The 24,086-nt window shown below is 44.0% G+C and overlaps 1 protein-coding gene across 2 annotated transcripts in view; it reads left to right on the plus strand.

Moving 5' to 3' along the window:
• The window catches only part of LIMD1 (LIM domain containing 1), a 68,620-nt gene extending 44,715 nt beyond the window's left edge, over positions 1-23,905 (plus strand). For both annotated transcript variants that reach the window (XM_048838850.2, XM_048838849.2), the window contains 6 exons: positions 2,683-2,750; positions 4,520-4,582; positions 8,312-8,442; positions 14,087-14,138; positions 14,913-14,981; positions 15,817-23,905. In XM_048838850.2, the coding sequence (XP_048694807.1) occupies positions 2,683-2,750; positions 4,520-4,582; positions 8,312-8,442; positions 14,087-14,138; positions 14,913-14,981; positions 15,817-15,954 (521 nt within the window). In that variant the 3' untranslated portion in view covers positions 15,955-23,905. The remainder of the gene's footprint in view (positions 1-2,682; positions 2,751-4,519; positions 4,583-8,311; positions 8,443-14,086; positions 14,139-14,912; positions 14,982-15,816) is intronic.
• Positions 23,906-24,086: the final 181 nt, after the last annotated feature.

Here is a 24,086-nt window from a genome sequence, read left to right on the forward strand (position 1 = left end):
AGGTGGAGTGGTGCAGTGGCTTGGAAAGAGGCACGTCTTCCTATGCACAGTGCTGCCAAGGAGCTGGGGAGAGCACACCGAGCAGCAACTCTTACTGCACCTGTGCGACTGATGTCACGTGTGCTCCCTCCGGTGCAGCCCTCTCAGAACTGAGTGGTGCCGGGTGGGGAGCCAAGACCAAATCCCCTCTGAAACAGCTTCTGCAGCTCCTCCTCCTGCAGCAGCTCCTCCACCACCTGCAGCATTATGGCCATTTCCTGCAAGCATAGGCTAGGGAGCAAGGGAGCTCCCTGCACCATCTCTTTCACCCCTAGTGCACCTCTGCAAGGCAGCCTGAACCTACCATGGCTATTCTTCTGTCTTCTGCAGCAGGTGTTTCTGCTGTGGGTATGTCTGTGACTGCTGTATGCAGGGAGAACGTTAACCCCCGGGAGACGGTTTGGGTTATTAGTGGGGTGGTCCTCTGGTCAACAAAGACTGCTTGTTAAGGAATCATAGCAGTGGTTGGACGTGTCCTTGTTTCATAATGTCCCATGCTACATATACTGCTACGATCACTGGCCTTGAAGTCTGCTGTAGTTCATGTTTGTATGCTCCATGCTAGTTGATTTGGAGAGTCAAATTGTCAAAGTGAGCTGCATCATTAAATTCTGCTTGTACCCAGAGTGCAAACCTGTGTTTGCTCACAGAAATGTGTGTTCCGTGCAAGCATGAACTCCCCCCACACCTCCAAAAAACAAAACAACACACCCCCCCCCCCCACCCCGTGGTTTGACAGGCTTCTACCCAGTGGGATTTTGAAACATGATGTCCGGTTTCCTGTAGAGGCTGTCTGAAACTATTTGACCTTGCTGTGAACAGTCTTTTGGGGGCAAGGCTAAGAGCTAAACTGGAACATCATTCCCTCACGTAGTTATCAAGCTGTGCTTTCCCATCCAACCTAGCAATAAAAACCTATCGTAACCCAGTTGTCCTTAAGTGTGACAGAAAACCCCATTACATGGTGGTTCTTCTATCATAGCTAGTCCCTTCAGATGCACTTGTTACCTGTCCATGCTGCTGATAAAATTGGCTGTTGCATGAGCAAACAGTGGCTGACTTTTCAAGAAATGCGGCTGCAATATTCTTTTCCCTTCTTTGTCCTCCTCCAGATCAAGCACTAAAGACAAAGGGTGAAATCCTGGCCCAATTGAAGTCATTGGCAAAATTTCCATGGCCCTCAATAGGGCCAGGATTTCAAGCATTTGATTTCCTAACTCGTGGTACATGGTGTTTTCTGGCCTGTCTGAAAGCGCCCTCTGGTGTACACACCATGAAACTGATTACACTTTAATTATGTTGCTTCATTCTGTTGTCTGCCTTCGTTAATTCTGTATGTTACAGTGAGTAGCATTATTATTTTGCGAGTGCCAGAAATGTGCTTCGTGCTGCACAGAACGTAGAGGAAAACATAAATCCTATGCCTAGCAACTTACGCTCTAAGCACAGCAACCTACAATAATCTGGCAATATTTGTTTTCTTAGACAGTACTTACCCTATGTAATGTATCAAATGGGATGTTGTACATTCTGCTCCTAGAATTATACTGCCTTTTCCTTGCTGAAGTTCCATGTATGTGTCTGAAATCAGACTCTGGCCATGTACTTTCTAATCAGGAATGCTGGCTGCAGGGTTCCTCCTTGGAAATTGCAGCAGGTTTTGTAACAGTTTACCTCCGACAGATACACAAGCAGATCAGCTGCCACTTTAGAGGATAATGTCACAGCCTTAACGGGGAAAGTGGATTGTAAAGAGACACAAGAGGTACTCTAAAAATGAATGCAAAAAAAGCTCTTTTTTCCCCAGGGGGGAAAAAAAATCACACCATTGCTAGCACCAGCACAACTCCCAAGGCAGTAGTAATAATGGGCATGCTAGTATAGTCCAGTCACAGGCGTTTAGCCGTTGTGGTGCCTAACTCTGCTCAGAGCAGGTCCAGATGATTTGGTGTTTAAAATGCTGACAGCTGCAAGTGCCTTAGTCCACCTAAAGACATGCTCCCACTGGTGGAACAGCACTGGGTGGGAAATTTTAAAGAAATAAAGTCTAGTATAGATAAACCCCTGTTCACATACCCTTATTTACCTAACCACTCACCAGCGGTGGCTTCCAGAGTGAATCAGCAAACTATCCCTACTGCTTCCCTCTCTCACTTAGTTTCAGAGAGGAGTGTGGGAGATGGTATTTTGTGGCATTAAGCAGTATGTTGTGCTGAGGTCGTTTCTTAGGTAAGTTTTATTCGATAAAAGGACATTGAGACTTTAATAACCATCTAGCCACATGGAATGTGAAACTCTCATTGTTGAAATCACCCTTGTTGCAACACAGTGATTAGAATCCAAAGATCACAGGACTGTCATTAAAAAGAAAACCTGGTTAGTGATATTCTAGGCCTGGAATAGTTTCTAGCATTCAGCTCAGTTGGATGATAATAGTAATCATAATCATAATTATTGTCATGACAATAGCACCTAAGAGCTCTAGTCAAGAACTAGTGCCCCATTTTTGCTAGGTGCTGCACAAACGGAAACCAAAAAGACAGATACTGCCCCAAATGCATCTCTTTTACCAGCTTTTGGTAGTGTATATTTTTTTTCCATCCATCTACTAACTTTTTTCTCCCTCCTCTTTTTTCTCCCTAGGTCGAAAACTGAGAGGAAAAGCCTTTTATTTTGTTAACGGAAAGGTGTTCTGTGAAGAAGACTTTCTGGTGAGTGCATTTGTGCCCTGTGCCTCTCCTGTTGCAACTTGCATGCTGTGACTCAGAGAAACTGTAATGCAAGCAACTCACAGAATCCAAGAACTGACATTTCAGCAAAAGACTGGCAACAAGCAGCATTCACCGGAAAGGGATTGGGTTGTATGTTCAGATATGGTGGGGATGAGGGCATGATAAACTGAGAGAGAGAGAAACAAGCAAGGGAACAGATTTTCCCCTTCCTATCAACTTTCTCTGACTGGACATTTTTGAGAGAGATGAGACACCCTGATGCACTGTGGACAGAGTAGGGCGAGCAGTGCTTAAAAATATTTATTAAATACCTATCTGATTTAGGTGCCCTGCATAACAGCACCCTGAAACAACATTAAGACTTCTGCGGCTCTTTCACACGCTGTGGAAGTGGCACACTTAGGGCCGGTTACAAAGTCCATTGATGTCAATGGGCTTTGGACCAGACACTTACTTTGGGTACTGGGCTGAACTATGAGAACAGCATTGCTCTAGAAGCAGTCCCTCTGATCATTTATGGAGTGGTTGGTGGTCCCTGTGTAGGTGCATCTGGGTGGCACAGAAATGCAGCAATAGCCCTAGAATACAGAAATGACCTTGGACTCCAGGCACAGAGACAGTCCTTGGAGTACAAGAAAAGTCACTGAAAAAACAGGATGTAAAGGAGAAAAAGACTATGAAAAATAAGTTAATGAAGCATTAGATTATGGGTGTTTAGCTAAGACTTTTGGGAGGGTGATTTGTTTTGTTTTGTATTATTTTTGTGTTGTTTTGTGAGTTAGTTTGTTGTTTGTTTGTTGGTGGTTAGTTAGCGAGTGAGTGAGTTCATTCTGCTTCCCTCTTTCTCCCCCGAAGTGCCCTCTTATTGATCAGCCCCAGCGATTGCTATTGGGGAGAAGAGGAGTCCCTCTTTAGTTTCCCTCTCTCTCGTGTAATTTAAAAACAATAGATGTTAATAATCCAGGCATTGTAAAACATACAGTCTAATTAGATATATTAAAAATACTTGGTGGGCTTGATGCTCATCTACACTAAAACCCTTTCTACTAATCATGCTGTGTAAAGCACATTTAAAGTGGATGTCTTTTACATTTGGTGGCAGTGGTGTAAAAGTGGCATTCATGTAATTGAGAATCAGGTCCATATGTTTAGTTCTTGGCAAAAATAATCCTCTGGGCCAAATTCTATTCTGAATTATACCAGCACTAAGCTGGGACAGTGCCATTGACTTCAGTGATATTTATGCCACATTTATTCCAGCATAAATAAAGGTAGAATTTGGCCCTCCAAGTTTACATTTATGAACCTAGTGAGATTGCGGGCCGGATTTTCAAATTAGGCCAGGTTCTATAGGTGTACACCTAATTTACACATATAAATACGAGATGTACATGCATAATACCTGATATTTGCACGTACATGGTCCAATAAGCACACATGCATTATCAGTAGATCCCTGATTTGCATGTGCACCTCTGGTATTTGCTAACATATGTTAAACTCAATTTAAACTTAAATTAGCACCCTAGAGTTATGGAAATTTACAGACCCTCTTAACTTTGAAAATCTGACACTGTAACTTTGAGATATTCTAATGAGGCCTACCCAATATTTGTTTAGACAAAACAAAAGGAAGCTTTGCTTCATTAAGGAGTGCTGAGCAGAGTAAGACAGATCACTCCCCATCATACAAAGTGTGTGTGTTACCCAGCCTTGTAAAATGTTAAGCCAATTTTTTCTCCTTGCAGTATTCAGGTTTCCAGCAGTCAGCTGACAGGTGTTTCATTTGTGGTCATTTGATAATGGACATGGTAAGTGATGCTTGCCTCAGAAAGAAAACAGCATTTTAGAATGATGTCTCCAGGGCAAAGGAAATTCATATATAGGATCACCTCATTTGATCTATTAGTCTAGCTGGTGTGATGACTTGTGACAGAGAAAGAATCCTAATCCTCTGGCTTGTCATGGCCAGGAAGCAAAACTAGCATCCATTCATATTTGTTGCACAGACACGTTTTCAGTGTCTGTTTAAAATGAACTTTGGTTTGAAGAGCAGGATGTTTAAAAACACACTGACTTTGACTTCTTATGAACTCCTGTGGCAGTTCAGTGATGATCCTGTCCACACCCATTGCATGAGAGCATGGCTCCCCGCAGCTCATTGAGCTTGGGGGCAGGTAGGGCATTGGTAGGCTGGGGGCTGGACCATAGTATCTGTTACTATGCTGGTCCTCTCTTCGCTACATTTGTCTCAGCCTGTTGCAGAAGAGTGAAAAGAGGTATTTTCTTTTGTTGGCTCTGTATTTCCTGTCCTTTAATTATGCAGTAATTATTCTTAAGGTTTTAGACAGAGTTTAAAGGAAAAATCAGTCATTTTTTTCCTTTGACTTTTGTAATTTTGAATCTCTAAATCTAGCCCCTGCCAACTCTTCTTTCCAGCTAAATAATTCTAGTCTTTGGAATTTCTTGCTAAATGTAGATCCCAGCTGCTCTTCTCTGGACCATTTCTATCTCTGCTAAATCATTCTTACAATTAAATTACTAAAACAGGACATAGTATGTCCTATGACACTGCACCATTGTCTGATGTAGTGTCATAAGTATCAGAGTAACAGCCGTGTTAGTCTGTATTCGCAAAAAGAAAAGGAGTACTTGTGGCACCTTAGAGACTAACCAATTTATTTGAGCATGAGCTTTCGTGAGCTACAGCTCACTTCATCAGATGCAACTGATTGAGCTCATGCTCAAATAAATTGGTTAGTCTTTAAGGTGCCACAAGTACTCCTTTTCTTTTTGTCATAAGTATATTATTTTCATAAGCACATAAGAATGGCTCTACTGGGTCAGACCAATGGTCCATCTAGCTCAGTATCGTGTCTTCTGACAGTGACTGGTGCCAGTTGCTTCAGAGGGAGTGAACAGAACAGGGCAATTTATCCAGTGATCCATCCTGTCATCCAGTCCCAGTGTCTGGCAGTCAGATATTTAGGGACACCAGAGCATAGGGTTGCGTCCCTGACCACTTGCCTAATAGCTGTTGATGGACCTATCCTCCATGAACTTATCTAATTCTTTTTTGAACTCAGTTATACTTTTGGTCTTCACAACATCCCCTGGCAATGAGTTCCACAGGGTGAATGTGTGTTGTGTGTGAAGAAGTACTTCCTTTTGTTTGTTTTAAGCCTGCTGCCTATCAATTTCATTGGGTGACGTCTGGTTCTTGAATTACGTGAAGGGGTAAATAACACTTCCTTATTCACTTTCTGTAATTGTATAGACCGCTATTTTATCCCCTCTTGGTCATCTCTTTTCTAAGATGAACTTCCGCAGTCTCTTTAATCTCTCCTCATATGGAAGCGGTTCCATACCCCTGATCATTTTTGTTGTCCTTCTCTGTACTTTTTCCAATTCCAGAATAGCCTTTTTGAGATGGGGCGACCAGAACTGCACTCGGTATTCCAGGTGTGAATGCACGATGGATTTATATAGTGGCATTATATTTTCTATCCCTTTCCTAATAGTGCCTAACATTTTATTAGATTTTTTGACTGCCGTTGCACATTGAACAGATGTTTTCAGAGAACTATCCACAATGACTCCAAGATCTTTCTTGAGTAATAACAGACAATTTAGACCTCATCATTTTGTATGTATAATTGGGATTATGTTTTCCAATGTGTATTACTTTGCATTTATCAACACTGAATTTCATCTGCCATTTTGTTGTCCAGTTACCCAGTTTTGTGAGGTCCCTTTGTAACTCTTCACAGCCTGCTTTGGACTTAACTATCTTGGGTAATTTTGTATCATCTGCAAACTTTGCCACCTTTGGGGTTTACCCCTATTTCCATGAATATGTTGAACAGCACTGGTCCCAGTACACATTTTGGGGGGGGACTCTATTTACTTCTCTCCCCTAAAAAAAAAAACTTGGCCATTTATTCCTAACCTTTGTTTCCTATCTTTTAACCAGTTACTGATCCATGAGAGGACCTTCCCTCTTATCACATGACTGCTTAGTTGGCTGAAGAGCCTTTGGTGAGGGACCTTGTCAAAAGCTTTCTAAAATTCCAAGTACACTATTTCCCTTGTCCACATGTTTGACACCCTCAAAGAATTCTAATAGACTGGTGAGGATTTCCCTTTACAAAAACCATGTTGACCCTCCCCAAAATAGAGTTCATCTCTGTGTTTGACAATTCTGTTCTTTATTATAGTTTCAACCAGTTTGCCTGGTACTGAAGTTAGGCTTACCGTCCTGTAATTGCCAGGATTGCCTCTGGAGCCCTTTTTTTTTTTAAATTGGCATTACATTACCTATTCTCCAGTCATCTGGTACAAAGTCCGATTTAAGCAATAGGTTACATACCACAGTTGGTAGTTCTGCAGTTTCACATTTGAGTTCCTTCAGAACTCTTGAGTGAATATCATCTGGTCCTGGTGACTTATTACTGTTTAATTTATTAATTTGTTCAAAATCTCTTCTATTTGTGCATCAGTGTGGGGCTGTACTTCAGATTTTGTCCCCCAGAAAGGATAGCTTTGATATGGGTTTCTTCCCGACATCCTCTCCAGTGAAGACCAATGTGAAGAATTCATTTAGCATCTCCACAATGGCCTTGTCTTCCTTGAGTGCTCCTTTAGTACCTCGATCGTCCAGTGGCCCCACTGATGGTTTGGCAGGCTTTCTGCTTCTGATGAACTTTTAAAAAAAAAAAAAATTGCTGTTAGTTTTTGGGTTTTTTGCTAGTTGCTCTTCAAATTCTTTTTTGGCCTGCCTCATTATACCTTTACACTTGATTTGCCAGAGTTTATGTTCCTTTCTATTTTCCGCAGCAGGCTATGACTTCCAATTTTTAAAAGTTTTTTTTTCACCGCTATAAACACCTCTTTTACTCTGTTTAGCCATGGTGGCATTTTTTTATCCTCTTACTGGTTTTATTTTTTTTAATTTGGGCTATACATTTAATTTGAGCCTTTCTTACGGTGTTTTTAAAAAGTTTCCATGCCGCATGCAGGCATTTCACTCTTGTGACTATTTCTTTTAATTTCTGTTTAACTAGCTTCTTCGTTTTTCTGTAGTTCCCCTTTTTGAAGTTAAATGCTACTGTGATGGGTTTCTTCAGTATTCCCCCCCACAAAGATATTAAATGTAATTACATTATGGTCACTATTACTCAATGATTCAGCTATATTCACATCGCGGATCAGATCCTGTGTACCACTTAAGACGAAATCAAGAATTGCCTCGCCCCTTGTGGGTTCCAGGACTACCTACTCCAAGAAACAGTCATTAATAGTGATTAGAAATTTTATTTCTGCAGCCCATCCTGGGGTGATATATACTCTGTGAATATGAGAATAGTTGAAATCCCCCATTATTATTGGGTTTTCTGTTTTTGTAGCCTCTCTAATGTCCCTTAGCATTTCACAGTCACCATCACCATTCTGGCCAGGTGGTTGGTAGTATGCTCCTACTGCTATACTCTCATCTTTTAATGCCTGTTCGTGAGCTCTCTTCTGTCTCTGGTTTATTGCAGATCCTGCAGGCTCTAGGGAAATCATACCATCCAGGCTGCTTCCGTTGTGTGATCTGTAATGAATGTCTGGATGGAGTGCCATTCACGGTAGACACTGAGAACAAAATCTACTGTGTCAGAGATTACCACAAGTAAGAACAAAGGAAACAGCTAAGTAAACCTAGTCGAAAACCCACTCATTTAACCTTCAAAATAGTGTAGGTGTATGGTCTAGTGGAATAAGCATGGGACTGGGTGTTAGGAACTCCTGACCTCTTCCCTTCATTCTGCCACTGACTTCCTCTGTGACCTTGGGTAAGTCACTTAACACCGTCTGCAAAATTGATGTCATATTCACCGATCTGTCAGGGGGAATGTATGGTTCAATTAGTTAATGTTTGTAAAGTGCTTTAAAGGAGTAAGAACTAAATCAGCCCTGAAGTAAACTGGTAAATCCCTTTGAAGCCAATGGGAGCTACACTTAGTTATACCAGGGGCTGACTCTGACTTGTAAGAACTAAATATTATTAGGATGTCAGTACGGAATATATGTATGTGTGTGCGTGTGTCTGGTGGTGGTGGTGGTGGTTTTCGTGAGGGGATGGGGGTTAGTATCCAGCTTTTTATACAGTCAGTTAATTAAACAAATGATGTATCATAAAAAAAAATCTACTTGCAAATCACCAGAAATATACTATCTAGGGAGATTAAAGGGCTACTGTCATACGTAATATTAGACCTACCAGTTGACATACACTTTGAGCCATTCACTTACTCCATTCTGCTGCCTGATTCCTCTTACGGTCAAGGAGGGTATTGAAATATACAATACTCCTGCTCTCAGGTGCCCCATAGAATTGTCTTATGTTGCACTTGTGCTAAGGTTTTAATTTCTTGTAGATGTAACTATTACTATAGAGTAATTACTATAAAGTAATATAAATATATTATAAACTATTACTATAAAGTAATGCAGACTCCCTTGCACTTGAAATGATTTGAACCCACCCAAAACACTATTCAAGCTTGATCCTGCCTCAACTGTAATGAAATCGGGCCCCAGGTCTTTTAATATGTCTGTGCAAGGATTATTCCTGTGTCTAATTTTCCCTGTCCCCACTTCCACCTCTCTGAGTAGCTACTTTTGTGGCTGTCTGTTTTCAGACAGATAATGCAATGCTATCCTATTCCTACTTCCTAGCCCTTCTTTAAGTGGGGTTCACTGCTCTTTCAAGGACTCCTTCAACCTGAAATCTACCCCTGAATGGCTGAATAATCTGCAGTAAATAGTACTTGTAGATGAAAAAGTAAATCCTAGAGCCAGACCATGACATTTTTAAACATCCGGATCGCCTTTCAACAAAAAAGCAATTTCCTACGTTTCACAGTAAAAGAGCTGGCACTCTACTATTATAGTGTACATGAGCCGTTCAAAAAGGCTTGTATGACCTAGTGATAGAAACTGCTCGGTGGTTCTTCAAGTGCTTGTTCACGTCAGTTCCAATCAGGTGTGCGCATGCCGCGTGCATGGACATCGGAAAGTTTTTCTCTGAGCAGCACCCGTCGGGTCAGCTGTGGAGCCCCCTGGAGTGGTGCCTTCATGGTGCTGGGTATATGATCCTGCCGACCCGACCCGACCCCCCTTGAGTTCTTTCTTACCATCCGTTATGGCTGTTGGAACAGTGCTCACTTGCTCAGCAAGTGCTCCCTTAGCGTTCTCCTGTTAGTCGTTCGAGTTTCAAGTTAGTGTTATAGTTAATTTAGCACATAGTTGTATTGTTAATTTAGTACATAGGTTGGGAGTAGGGCCTCTTCCCAATCCCTGACCCCACCCTTGTGCTCTGGGGCATGCTGCGAGCCCAAGGCTTTAAACCCTGCAGTGTTTGCAATAGGCCTATGCCCATCAGTGACCCCCACGACTGTTGCCTAAAGTGTCTGGGGGAGGCGCACCAAACGGAGAGGTGCAAAATCTGCAGGGCTTTTCGGCCAAGAACCAAGAAGGAGCATGATTTTTGCCTAAAACAACTTTTAATGGAATCCGCTCTCCGCCCACAGCCGGCTGCGAACTGCCAAGATTGGCACCGAGCGTGTCTGTACGGAGTGCTCTGGCATCCATACGCGACACGGCGCCAAGGAAGGACTCTAGCGCAAAAGACCTTTGGCACCAGCGCTCCCCGGCACCGTAGCCAGGAATAGCAGCCCAGCACTGCTCGACTTCCGCGATGCCGCACAAGCAACACAAGAAGGCCAAAAGGGGATGCTCGCTGACCCCGAAAACCGCAGGACCATCGGGATGCCTGGGCACACCCCAGAAAGGACCCGGTGCTAAGTTGGCACGAGTCGGTGCCGTTGACTTTGGTGCCCCAGAAGGACTGTTGAGTCCAGCACGTAGCGACTTTTTGGCAGGGCAGTGTGAAGTGGAGGTGTTAGAGCCACCCTCAACCCCGGATGCTTTTGAAGCCACCAGGGACCTGATTGAGATGACGGCTGCACAGCTCCCAGTTCTCAGGGACAAGCCTCGGGTGCCAATAAGACCAGCCCCCAGTGAAGTCATCCCGGCACCAGTGCTCCACCTCATCATGGCACCAGTCTTTGATTCATAGGCCCTCGGCGCCGCTGTGGTCATCGCAACCAGGCTCCACTTCCTCAGAGTCTGATGCCGGCTCGTACTACTTGAGACACAGTCAACATAGGTCTGCGAGGCAATCGCCTTGACAGCCGTCGGCGCAGTGGCCCTTTTGGGCCCCCTAGACTTACCCCCAGACCCAGGACACCTTTTCAAGGGGTTCAAGATCGGTAGCCTCAGAACACTGGCCACCCCACTCTCCTAGGGACGGGCCTACGCCTCGGGGATCCGAGGCCACTCTGTCCCAACTGCCCCTTCAGGCTCGGGTCGCGGCTGAGGCACCTCCAACACAGGACCAGCCGCAGAGTCAGGCTACAGCCACCCCAGCTGTAGCTGCCGCAGGGGCATGCACTGACCAAGAGGTCAGGGAGCTGGAGGGGCAGTAGGACCCAGTACCTTCTCTGGCCAGCTTGTCTTCTTCCCCTGATGAAGCTGTGGCAGGGGGGGTCAGCTTTGGGCTCTCCTCCAATTGACCACAGGGCACATCAGGACCTCCTTAGGCAGATTGCCTGCAATGTGGGGTTGCAAGCGGAGGAGGTGGTCGAGGCCAAGGACCACCATGGTGGATATTCTCACTCCCGAAGGTCCATCACGGGTAGCTCTGCCTTTGATCAAGACTGTTCAAAACAACATAAAGACCCTGTGACAGACCCCGGCCTCGATTCCACCGACTGCCAGGGACTGGGACTCCTCCTCAATGTGAATAAGTCAACCTTGTCACCGACCCAAAGAATAGAATTAATTGGGGTGGTGCTGGACTTGGTACAGGCAAGGGCGTTCCTGCCAGAGACCTGATTCCAAGCCATAACAGACAACCTCAGTTGATACCCGACCGCTACAACAAGGGGATGCCCGAGTCTCCTCGGCCACATGGCAGCCTGCACTTACGTAGTCTGGCATGCCAGACTGAGGCTCAGACCATTCCAAGCGTGGCTCACTTCGGCCTATCACCTGGGGCGCGACAGCCGGGACTCAGTGGTGACGGTGCCGCAGCAAGTACTCAAGTCCCTCCATTGGTGTGCGCAGGAGTCCCCTTCAACAGCCCACAGCTCTCCTTGTCCCTGGTAATGGACATGTCAGCACTGGGTTGGAGGGCACATCTCGGAGATCTCCGAACACAGGGCCCATGGTCAGAGAACAAACTCTTACTCCAGATCAGTATCAGGGAGCTCAGAGCGGTGCAACTAGCATGCCAAACTTTCCAGTCCCTACTGCAAGGCCAGTTTGTGGCAGTGATGATGGATAACACCACAGCCATGTTTTACATCAACAAGCAAGGTGGAGCCTGGTCCTCTCCCCTATGTTGGAAAGCCCTCCAGCTATGGGAGTTCTGCATAGGATGCCTCCAGGTGAATGGAGTGGGCTATCTCCCAGGCGTGCAGAACAAACTAGCAGACCACCTCAACAGGTCCTTCCGTAATCATAAGTGGTCCATCCATTCAGATGTCATACATTCCATCCAAAAGTGGGGATTTCCCCAAATCAATGTTTGCCACCCAGAGCAACAGAAAGTGCCCAATGTTCTTCTCCTTCCAGAAACACAGCTCGGGTTCAATCTTGGACACATTCCTGCTACCTTGGAGAGACCACCTCATGTATGTCTCCCACCGGTCCCACTCATGCACAAGGTGCTGCTCAAGATCCGCAGAAACAAGGCAAGGTAATCCTGCTTGCCCCCACGTGGCCCCGTCAACATTGGTACACCACGCTTCTGGAGCTGTCAGTGGACACCCCGATCATACTACCACTCTACCCCGATCTGAACACACAAGACCACAGTTGCCTTCACCACCCTGGACCGCCAGTCCCTCCATCTTGCGGCCTGGAATCTTCATCGTTAAACCTGATGGAGCTCCTGTGGTCGGGACCGGTGAGGGAGGTCCTACTAGGCAGCAGGAAACCATCCACCAGAGCCACTTATCTAGCTAAGTGGAAGAGGTTTATTTGTTGGTGTGCCCAGCATCACACACCTCCACTCCAGGTGCCTGTACCATTCATCCTGGAGTTTCTCCTACACCTGAAACAACAAGGCCTGGCAGCATCATCCAATAAGGTACACCTCGCTGCTATCTCGGCCTTCCATCGGGGAGCGTCTGGACATTCCATATTTGCCAACCCCATGGTAGGGTGTTTCCTCAAGGGCCTGGACAGGTTATATCAGCACATGTTATGAGCTGGCCAAGGTCCCACCCCCTGCTATTATGGCACATTCTACAAGGGAACAAGCTTCGTCAGCTGCTTTCCTGGCCCAGGTCCCGATACAGGAGATCTGCAGAGCAGCAAGTTTGTCATTGGTGCATACATTTACCACTCGCTATGCTATCACCCAGCTCACCAAAGATGATGCGGCATTCATCAGAGTGGTGCTCCAATCAGCAATTCCTTGACTCCGACCCCACCTCTGGGGTAGAGCTTGGGAGTCACCTGATTAGAATTGCCGTGAACAAGCACTCGAAGAAGAAAAAACGGTTAAACTCACCTTCTCGTAAATGTTGTTCTTCAAGATGTGTTCAAGTCCATTCCAATACCCGCCCTCCTTCCCCTCTGTCGGAGTAGCCGGCAAGAAGAAACTGAAGGGGGGTCGTGTCGGCAGGATCATATAGTCAGCGCCATGAAGGCGCCGCTCCAGGGGGCTCCGCAGCCAACCCGACAGGAGCTGCTAAGGGAAAAACTTTCCGACGTCCGTGCACGCGGCACACGCACACCTGATTGGAATGGACGTGAACAACGCGAAAAACAACAGTTGCGAGAAGGTGAGTGACTGTTTTATCTGAGGGTCTGCAGCTACCAGCTTGGTATGGCTCCTTCTGAGAATAACTAGCCATGCTCACCACTCCTAAAAGTTTTCAATTTTAAAAGACGTGTCTAAACACAGGTGCCCTTCCATTCTAGAGGAAGTAGTTTCTCAAAAGTGTTTATTCCAAAATGGCAGCTCCTCAGATCAGAGCAGTTTCTATCAGTCACACCAGGATATAACTGGCATAAATGACACATTTGAATGGATGATGTACAATATTCACTGATAGTCTATGGTCCGGATGCTCCATGGCCTGGATGTATATCCTTGCAGATAAAGTGAAAAACCACATGCTGTAGATTACTTCAGAACCTACAAGCCTCTTTCATACAGATGGTATGGGTGTAACTGTAATTTCTCATTGCTCTTTTAGAGTTTTAGCTCCAAAATGTGCAGCATGTGGACATCCCATTCTGCCGACTGAGGTAAGAACCTTTTTTGCTATTGCTTACAATTCTTACTCCACTGCTTTCCTGGGGACCCCTAGGATCAAGCCATTTTTTCCTTTATGCTTAACTCTGTGTCAGGCTGAATGTTTTCCTGGCTCACAAGAGCTGTACGTTTCCACCAGAGTGCTGCTTTCATAGCAGTCTCAGCCTCCGTTGGCCCAAGGTTAAGGTGCAGTGTTTGAGACTCAGTGGTTCCTCTGCTTGATCGTTCAGTTTGCTACAACTGTGTTAATCTGCTCTTTTCACCTTCTGTGAGATTTTGTTGCTGTTACTGGTAGGTCAGGCTAACTTGTCCCTTAGTCAATACCAAGTTGCTGATTTGAAGAGTGTTCCATGTATGAGGGAGTGCCCTCCACTAGAATCGAGTTCTTATTCATCATAATCTTTTTAATTTGTGTCTTTTGGTAGAACCAGTTAAAAATGCTGACACTTTCTCAGAAATGTGAAATATTGAAGTATTACACATACTCCTTGCTGTATCCATTTGGGATTGACTTGGCCAGCAGAAATCTTTTAGTCTCTGATGTTCAGTTTTCCAGGGATGCCTACAGTAAATTGATGACGAAGCTTTGCTGAAAGCAGATCTGCAGATGGCAGGCTTTATTTGAGGTTTTCTGCCAGTGGCCCACATGCATTTGCTCAATATCCACATTGCTACAGGAAGAAATTCACAGAACCCATGTGTCACATCCTCCTTTACCCCCTCTCCCCCCATCTGTTTAATATAATTTTTTGCTTTAATACTTACAGGGGTCTGATGAGACAATTCGAGTTGTGTCCATGGACAAGGATTACCACGTGGAATGTTATCACTGTGAGGTGCGTCGACAGCTTTCTAGGGGCAAAGTGAAAAAAATACTATTTTAAAAAGAAACAAAATACGCAGGTATCTTGGGAACTCAGCAGATCAGCAACTGTCCCTCAGGTTAAGTTCCTACAGCAGTTATTAACTGCTGGGAAATGTCCAACATAATATGTCTAGGGACAAAGGTTTCCAAGGATATGTCCAAACTCTGATGTAATTTATTACCTGGAAATTCATGGTTGGGAGATTAATTTTCTTTTTGCTATTGACTTCACAGGTTTGGCACAGCTCCCCTAATGGGAGCATTCATTTAGACAGAGCTCCAGCAGGATCAGGCATGTTCTCCACATTGTCTTGACTTCTGAGCAAGTTTAGGTGACACAGTAATCATCTAAACACCTGTATTTCCATTGCTATTGCTAGTGATGAGGAACTGAGATGGTAGTGCCCTGATTCATGTGACCAGTTTTACATTGGTGTAATTCCATTGACTTCAATGGAGTAAAACAGTGGTGAATCCAGCCTGGATATTTTAAGAAAAATGCTAGTGTATTTAAGATGTACAGGGACATAACTCTCCCATAAGATCTAAGTAATAAAAAAGAACTACTAAACCAGACTAACCTTACTGTGCTGGAGGGTGAATCTTATGGATGTTTATGATGGATGTTTTCCTACCCATGACAAATCTAGGTACTAGGGGCTTATTTTGAAAGAGCTGTCAACAGTTTAAGAGCTCATGTCCTTATCAGGGAATTGATCTCCTTTAAGTACTGGCATCAGGTACTAGTTGGTTCTGGCATCAAAAAGCAAATATACATTTTAATAGCCACTCTGGTCTTTTTGTAGGATTGTGGGATGGAACTCAATGATGAAGATGGACATCGCTGTTATCCGCTAGATGAACATTTGCTTTGTCACTCCTGTCACCTGAAACATATAGAGAAAGGCACAACTCCAGCAGCTATGTACCAGCATCACTACTAGTCAGTACTGCTAATTCCCAGAAGCCTGTCAGAGGACTTGTTGTAGTACACATTTTCCCCAGTTGATTTCCAGTATGCATTTTCCCCAATCAGTGATTTACAGTAAGAGGATACAGAGACATTAGGTAGATTTTTTTTTTTCCAAGGTTTGTATGTATGTGAGCTCCACTCTCTTATCACAAATATGTTTGTTTGAACATGTAATGTTTTCCGGGCTGGTCGATTTATTTCCCTGTGCCTTTTTCTGATCTCAAGAGCTCTTTGCTTTCACCTGGGAAGATTTTTCAGTAGAAGCACAACCATCTATCACATCAGTGAGTTCATATCATGCCATGCACAATTAATAAGCCACAGACCTCTCTACCTACCAGCTGAGAACATTTCTTCAGTCTGTGAAGTGGTTTCTGACAAGCACGTTTCATCAAATCCCCTAAGGAGATCAGCTTATTAATACTGATTCTTAGAATCTTTTTAATTCTTTAGAAAAGGGGCTCTGTGCACAAAAGCACATTCAGACCTTTCAGTTTGTTCCCAGAATTTCAATGCCAGCCTGGCTGTGAAATGGTTGAGACGCAGCCTAGCGATCGGAGCACAAACCAACCAGGCATCTCACTTGGCTGCTGAATGTCCACATACCAACGATTAATTTTTTACAGCTGGAGCATGATATACAAAGCCATCTTGGCCAGCATGGTCACCTGTGCTGCTGCTTGTGCATGAGCATGGTACACTAGGATCACTTTGTATAAAGTCTGAGCAACAAATTACATTCGAAAAGTTCTGGATGCTGAAAATCTGTACGTGAGGGCAGTCTGTCTCCCATTGTCTCTTGCAAAGGTCACTTTAGAAAAGAGCTCTGGGCCTTTCATTTTGCCCATGGAGCTCAGACATCAACATGGCTGTGGAAAAAGGTGCGAGCCAGGAGGCCTCAATACTGACTTTGACAGTGTTTATCCAGCTCAGACCTGTTTCATAATGGTGCCTATTTAGAGTTCTGGGAACAGATTCAAGAGCATGATGTGAAGGCTTTATGTTTGCACAGATTTAGAGCCTAACTTTGCAACTCTCACTTGTGAGTAAGTCCATTGGCACACATGGATTTGCTCATATGAATAAGGATTACTTACGTGAGCAGGGCTTGCAGGATTAGATCTTTACTTTTTTGTTCCGTTCAGAAAGCAAAAATGGCAGCTGTTTTTACTTTTTAAACACCCATGCGTGTTAGATATGGGATAGATATTATTTACAGTACACATACTGTACACACTAATGCTTTGCAGAAACTGGTATACAGGTACTTTTTTTTTTATTTAAAAAACCAGCTGTTTCACTGCTGTTTAGTGTCTGTGAACTGACCTCCCCAACGTATCCGAAGTGCATTGAAGACTAATTAAATACTAACTAAATCCTTCCGCATCAGTGCTAAGCTATTTATTCAACCCTGTTTGATAGTATGGTGTATAGTTTTCTCCAAGATCCACCATGAAACAGGGCTGACTAAATTAGCTAACCAGTGGTAACTACATTTCAGGAATAAGCCGGAGCAAAGTAGTAATACTCTTCAACCAAACATCTCTCCCAATAACAACTTTCTGGCGCTAGCTCACTGCTTGAAGTTAAAAAATATAGGGCCAGATTCTTCTACTCTTACTCCCATTGAATAGTGTCTTATCCCAGGAGTAGTCCGCCTGAAATGAATGGAGGAATAAGGTATTACTCAGCTAATGCTGGCAGAATCTCGCTCACAGTTGATGATATTCTAATATATACATTTCTCCCACTCTTGCCCCTCCATGTTTTCCCCCCAGCCTAGAGTTGAGAGGGCCCAATCCTGAAAGGTGATAAATGCTTCCTACAAATTGCTAAGCGTGCTCAACTTCACTTCGCAGAATTGGGCCCAGCTGATTTTCTTTGTTCACCGAATGACATGAGGGGGGCATTTTGTCCCACACAGCAGTAGCTCTCAGCATCCCAGCCAAAGTCACCCTCTGTCACTCTTTCCAGTGACAACAGCAACTTCCAGGTGCAGCAGTCACTCTGTCATGAGGACAGATAGGGCTCTTTCAGAGCTATTGATCATGCTGTTTCCTGTGGTAGAGGATGCAAGAAAGCAGTGCAGATTGCTCCATTTGCCTGGAGACCATGAGACAAGCAACTTTCACTTTCCCCACTCTCCTTTCATCCACCTCTCTTTCTTTCTCTCTCTCCTGTGCACACGCTATCTCTAAGGTTGTCTAGATTAGTGGAGGAAACTTTTGCTGGGTGTTTAAGACCTTAAAATATTAATCTGCATGAACAGTTTACTACATATCCTCATTTGCCACAGTGTGAGTAGAAATGAGCAGAACCCAGCAATGTCAGATTTGTATGCTGAGATCATTCAGCCAGGCACAGGTTTAATCAGTTGCACAAGCAAGCATAGTCAGTGAGGAGGGCGTTGGCTCAACATCTGCAGGCGAGAGCTACAATGTGATTTAGTAGTGATGGGCAGGTTTTCAATCTGATGCCTCAGTTTGCCCTGCTCTGGCCAGAAACCAGGCAAGGCTCTTGTCAGGGTTCCCTCCCCACTCTGAACTCTAGAGTACAGATGTGGGGACCCGCAGGAAAGAGCACACCTAAGCTTATCTCTACCAGCTTAGGTAAAAAACTTCCCCCAGGCACAAATTCTTCCTTGTCCTTGGAATGGTATCGCTGCCACCACCAAGTGAGTTAGACAAAGATTTAGGAAAAGGACCACTTGGAGTTCCTGTTTCCCCAAAATATCCCCCCAAGTCCCTTCACTCCCCTTCCTGGGGAGGCTTGAGCATAAGCAAGGTGAGCACAGACCAGACGCTTGGGTTTTTAGGACACTAAAAACCCCAATCAGATTCTTAAAAACAGAACTTTTTATTATAAAGAAAAAAAGTAAAAGAAACACCTCTGTAAAATCAGGATGGAAGATAATTTTATAGGATAATAAGATTTAAAATACAGAGGATTCCCATCTAGGCAAAATTTTTAAAGTGACAAAAAAAAAACAGGAATAAACCTTTCTCTTAGCATAGAGTATCTTTTGTTTTAGCTTGTGAATTTTTCCTAACACATTTCCTTGCTATTACTTACTATTTCTGTAATTTTAGTTGTATCATTCAGTAGGAGCTGGATTACTTGCTTGGTCTCTCTCTTTGTCTCCGGAGAGAACACACAAAAACACAAAACGAAAACCTTCCCCCACAGATCTGAAAGTATCTTCTCCCCTTATTGGTCCTTTTGGTCAGGTGCCAACCAGGTTATCTGAGCTTCTTAACCCTTTACAGGTAAAGGAGGGATTTTATGCTACCCTTAGCTGTATGCTTATGACAGCTCTGGACTCTGATTTTGGCCCAGGGCTCAGTCAGATCAGCAAAAACCCCTACAGAGAACAGCAAACTGATATTTATGACCCGTCCATTAGGTGAATGCCTCTGCATGTACTTCATTGTGACTGCTGCCCTTTGGGACGATGACCCTGGAATAAGGTTGGCAAGCTGTCACGTAATGAAGGCCAGAAAAGATGTTCAGTAGGGCTGTTCAGCAAGTTATTGAGCAAGTGGGGTAGTTTCGCTCTGAAGCCCCAATATCCCCAGAGACTTACAGCCCCCAGATGAGTGGGGGAGGAATAGTATTAAGGACAGGTAGTCACTGCATTAGTATTGAGAAACATTCCTATGATAGTGCCCTTGACCCTGAGGCATGATGGGGAGATTTACTGTTGATTTCAGCAGGAGCAGAATCCGCTCCAAGACGTACAAGGACTAGAACATGCAACTGGGGGGCTCAATATGCAGCTGTTGAACAGTAGGGGGGGAGCGCTGATGCAGCAGCGGTGCTCTACACGACATCTGAGCCAGGGGTAGTAACACGTAAGGACCAAATCGTGCCAGGTGCTGAGCACCCTCGACACCATTTACCTTAATGGAAGTGGAGACTGCTCCGCTCTCCACAGGATCCAGGCCTGTAGTGCTTGCAGCCACACCCAGTAGGGGTCTGAAAAAATCAGTTGCAATCTGAGATTGTGCCAGGGTACTCAGGTGGGAAGCAGTGTAAATTGGCAACTAATGAACATCACTGACCATTCCTTGTAAACTAAAGCATTCTAACTGTAGAATAAATGAATCATTTTCGTAGGGATGAGGCATAAATGCCAGGCCCTGCACCACTGCTCTATCCTCAAGAGACCAGTAATCCCATGGTTAAGTTTTATTAGTGATTCTGACTTTCCGCAAGCCGCTACTATTCATGCATTTCTGGTCATAGTGTAGGGAAGATGTGAAAACACTAACAAGGACTGGACTCTCTTTTAAACACAATAAACTCCTCAGTCATTTAGGGCAACATCTGAGTGATGCAGAATAAAGATGATTGGGTTATTTTGGGCCGCAGTCAGACCAGAGGAAAAGCAATCTCACAAGAAGTCTGCTTGTTGTTAATTTAAAAATGTGTCCATGGAAAATGAGACTCAAGTACAGGACAACTTACTGATCAATAGATATTCGCTGCTTCTTCTTGGGTTTAAACTCTCACTCTGCTCACTAACACTAAGAGGGGAGGGAAATGAGAGAATGAAAAAGTTACTCTGTGGAAAGCCTCTTTTGGCCTGTCATTCTGCCGTGAGTTACACTGGAGAAGATTTTTCTGAACTGATGGAAAATTCAGCCTCTGGTTCCACGTGGTGTCTTGTTACTCATGTGAGTAATCCCAGAGCCCTCATCACTGGGGAAATGGAGGATTGTCCTACTTTCATTTTTAAAGTTCTATAAATTATGAGTGGTGTGAACTTTTTTTTTCTCCTGGTGTCTTTGCAGAGAGCTAGGCGGCAGCATTAAGCAATTGGGAATGGAGTGTATATGTTTGTGGTTTTGAAGCTAATGTGTACTGAATAATTGCTCACCTACCTGTTTTAACTTGTACTGTTAGATCTTTGTCAGTCTGAATGAATTCTAGATGCTTTTTGTTCCTGTTATTTGGAGGAAGATATTTACTGGTTTGCTTTAAAATCTGATGTACATTTTCATCTCTGAGTTACTTATTTGCCAAGGCCCTCTTCCCCTCTGAATGGAGTGGACACAGCAGATTTCACCAGAAGGTGTGTGGCTGCCTTTGCAGCATCCTCTCCCTCCACAAGTGCTCTGCAGGATTTCGAGGGATGGCAGTGGCAAGAGCTTGTCCTCACCACATTCTCCCCTTCCCAGGCTGTGGATATCTGAACCTATGCTGATGCTGCTAGTAGTGGCCCCAGGTCTGCACCTGTCTCTGCCAGGGGGTTTTATGCAGGTCAGGGAGCCTGAAAGCTATACTGTCAAGGGAGAGGGAGGACCAGCACCTCTGAGGAACTGGGGATTTCCTTCCTCAAGGACGCCGGAGATCTGTGGGGTGAGAGGCCCCACTCCCTGTCCTCAAACACCTCCCTCAAAGGAAGAATGCCAGGAAACTCTGAGCCTGCAAAGTGCTGAGCAGCCTACCTCCCACTGACTTCACAGGGAATTGAGGGCACTCAGCACTTTGCAAGACCAAGCCTTCTGCAAGATCAACCTGGCAGACTTTCCTGGGCCACCTGTACCTTTTGCCATGGGCATTTTGGCAGGAGAGGAAGCGTAGGCCTTAAGCAGTTTAAAGCAGCCTCTGTGGAGAGGTAAGAGAAAGATGGAGCTATCACAAAAAGTGTGAGAAATGCTGGCTTATTACATGGCTTCTAAACATCATCTCTCTTCTGTTAACGTGCATGTGCAATCTTTTGTTAAATGAGCTCTCGAAACAGCATCAGCTGAAAGCAGCAGTATGCTCTGAAAGTTAGTCTAGTCTTTGGAAACCGCTTTGCTCTTTTAGTTTGCTTTTAGAGTAAAGGATGTTTTGAAGTCTCAATTTTTCATATGATTATTCATTACAGCCACGTAGTTATTTAAATTAAAAATATCTAGGGTTTGCTTTCCAAAACCAAGGTTTAATATATTTTTAACTCAGCTCATGCTTTTAAACATATACATTCTCTATTATTTAGAAGACTGATGTTGGCTTAAATTGGGATTTTTGCATAAAACATGGGGCAAGATGAAAAACTGCAGTAAAGACATTTGTGTGTGTTTTGAAATAAACAGCATGAAAAGTAGTCAGCATCTAGAAGATTCACAAAACTGCAGTGCTATTAAAAGAAACAAAGAGGCCCAATCCTGTGCCACTGAAGTCCAATGGAGATTTGTCATTTATTTCAATGGGAGCAGAATTGGGTCCTTGTTTAAAGAACACTTACACTTGCTACCAGTTTTTTCCTTTTTTCATAACTTCACCATGTTGGGCTGATCCTGCAAATGCTCTGAAAGTAGAACTGCTATTGACTTTGGTGGCAGTTCTGCTTATGGGCTGGCTGCTGAACTGATCCTGATGCTAAGAAATCTCTCTATCCTTTGAAGGGTTATGCTTGTATTTAACTTTATGTATATGAGTTTTCTTATTGGAGTTAGTGGGCCTACTCACATACCCTGAAGTAAAGTTTGTGTGTACAAGTTTTTGCAGGATCAGGGCCAAAAGTATTTAATGTAAAAATGATGCAGGCATGGGAATAAATGGTATACAATTCGTTTTAAGTTGTCATTTAATATATTGGGGCCTCTTTGTTTCAGTTACTTAAACAGTGGGTGCTCATTTAAATTAAAAAAAAAAAGAGCATGTTTTCAAACAATGCTCTGGTTTTGGGTGTGAGACACAGGGTGCTTATCGTAAGGGAGGAGCCAAAGGTCTTTGTGGGGGGAAATTGTTCATCATATTACCATAAAATTAGTTAACAGATTTTTTTGAGGGTTCCCCCCCCCCCCATTCTATAGAGTGGATGCAGCCCTGCTCCCTCTAACTTCAGGGCAAGGAGTATCAGGCCCCAAAAGCAAAACACTGTTTCCTTTTTTTGTCTTTGTGTATGTCTGTGGAGTTAGAGTGGGATTGTGCTTTGTATAATAGAACTGCCAGGTATATTATGTCACTGAGACCTCACTGTGGTGATAGCAAGTACAGTATCTCTAGGGTTTCCAGGCAAGCTTTTGTAGGTGAATGTGGGATTCATTGGTCCTTGCTTATACTGGGCTGCATAATGTCATTACAATAGGGATGGATTGTGTCAACAACATATGCTCTCCCCATCCTAAAAGACTGACTGAATATCTGAATCTGGCAGTGAGAGTCAGAAGACTTTCCCTTCTCCCATCACATGGCAAGTCCACTGTCTATGACACTGGCTAGATGGCACTGTTGTGTACACCTAAGAGACGCAGATCTAGCAGTCTGCATTCTCTGGTGGGCTTTGGAAATACCCGCCTTTTGAAACAGCCCCTCAGAGGGCTCATAGGGAAATAAACTGACTGAGGAGAATCAAATTCAGGCATCTCTAGCACTAAAATTCCTGAGCCCACTAAAAGGGAAACAGGAGATCATGCAGCAGAGTGCACTACCTGCCTGCCTGAGGAAAGAAGTTGGGCATAATTTCTGCCCTATGTGGAAAATATAATGTAGTGCCATTAGATGATAGTTACCTCACAGAGACTGTGTCCCATATACTCTAGGGTTTGCTGCAAAGATGAATGAATAACTTGCTTCCAGAACTATTTTTATGCCCTTACTAATAGTGACCCTTATTCCCAATGCAGCTGGTCTGCAGTATACACCCACACTTGAACTCAGGTGCACACAGGAATTACACTGCTTTCTACTCCAGAAAGTAAATCCAGAACCCAGGTGGAAATACTGAATGGTACTAATTTTTGTTGCCTTAAAACTCAAATCCAAAAGAGAGTGTACTGGAACTGCTGTTGGTGTTACTGACCTCGGCTACATGTGAATATGGTTTTCTTTCTTCTGTGCTGTTACATATTTATAATGAAGGCCTGTAGCAATGGCAAACCTTTTGGCCTGCTGTGATTTCAGTGATTAAAAAGAATATAATACAATAACTCTGAGTCTGAATTCTTTTCTAATGTGATTACTGTATATTGCTTTAGTCAGGTCAGAAATTGAGGGGGAGCAATTTATATTGTAAACTGGGGTATTGGGTCAGCTGGATCTATAATGAAAAACAAATATTTGATTAAACAAAAGTTTTATCTTTAGGCCTTTATACTTCAGTGTACATAG

This window comes from Caretta caretta, chromosome 2, assembly GCF_965140235.1.
Source record: "Caretta caretta isolate rCarCar2 chromosome 2, rCarCar1.hap1, whole genome shotgun sequence".
Classification (NCBI taxonomy): domain Eukaryota; kingdom Metazoa; phylum Chordata; order Testudines; family Cheloniidae; genus Caretta; species Caretta caretta.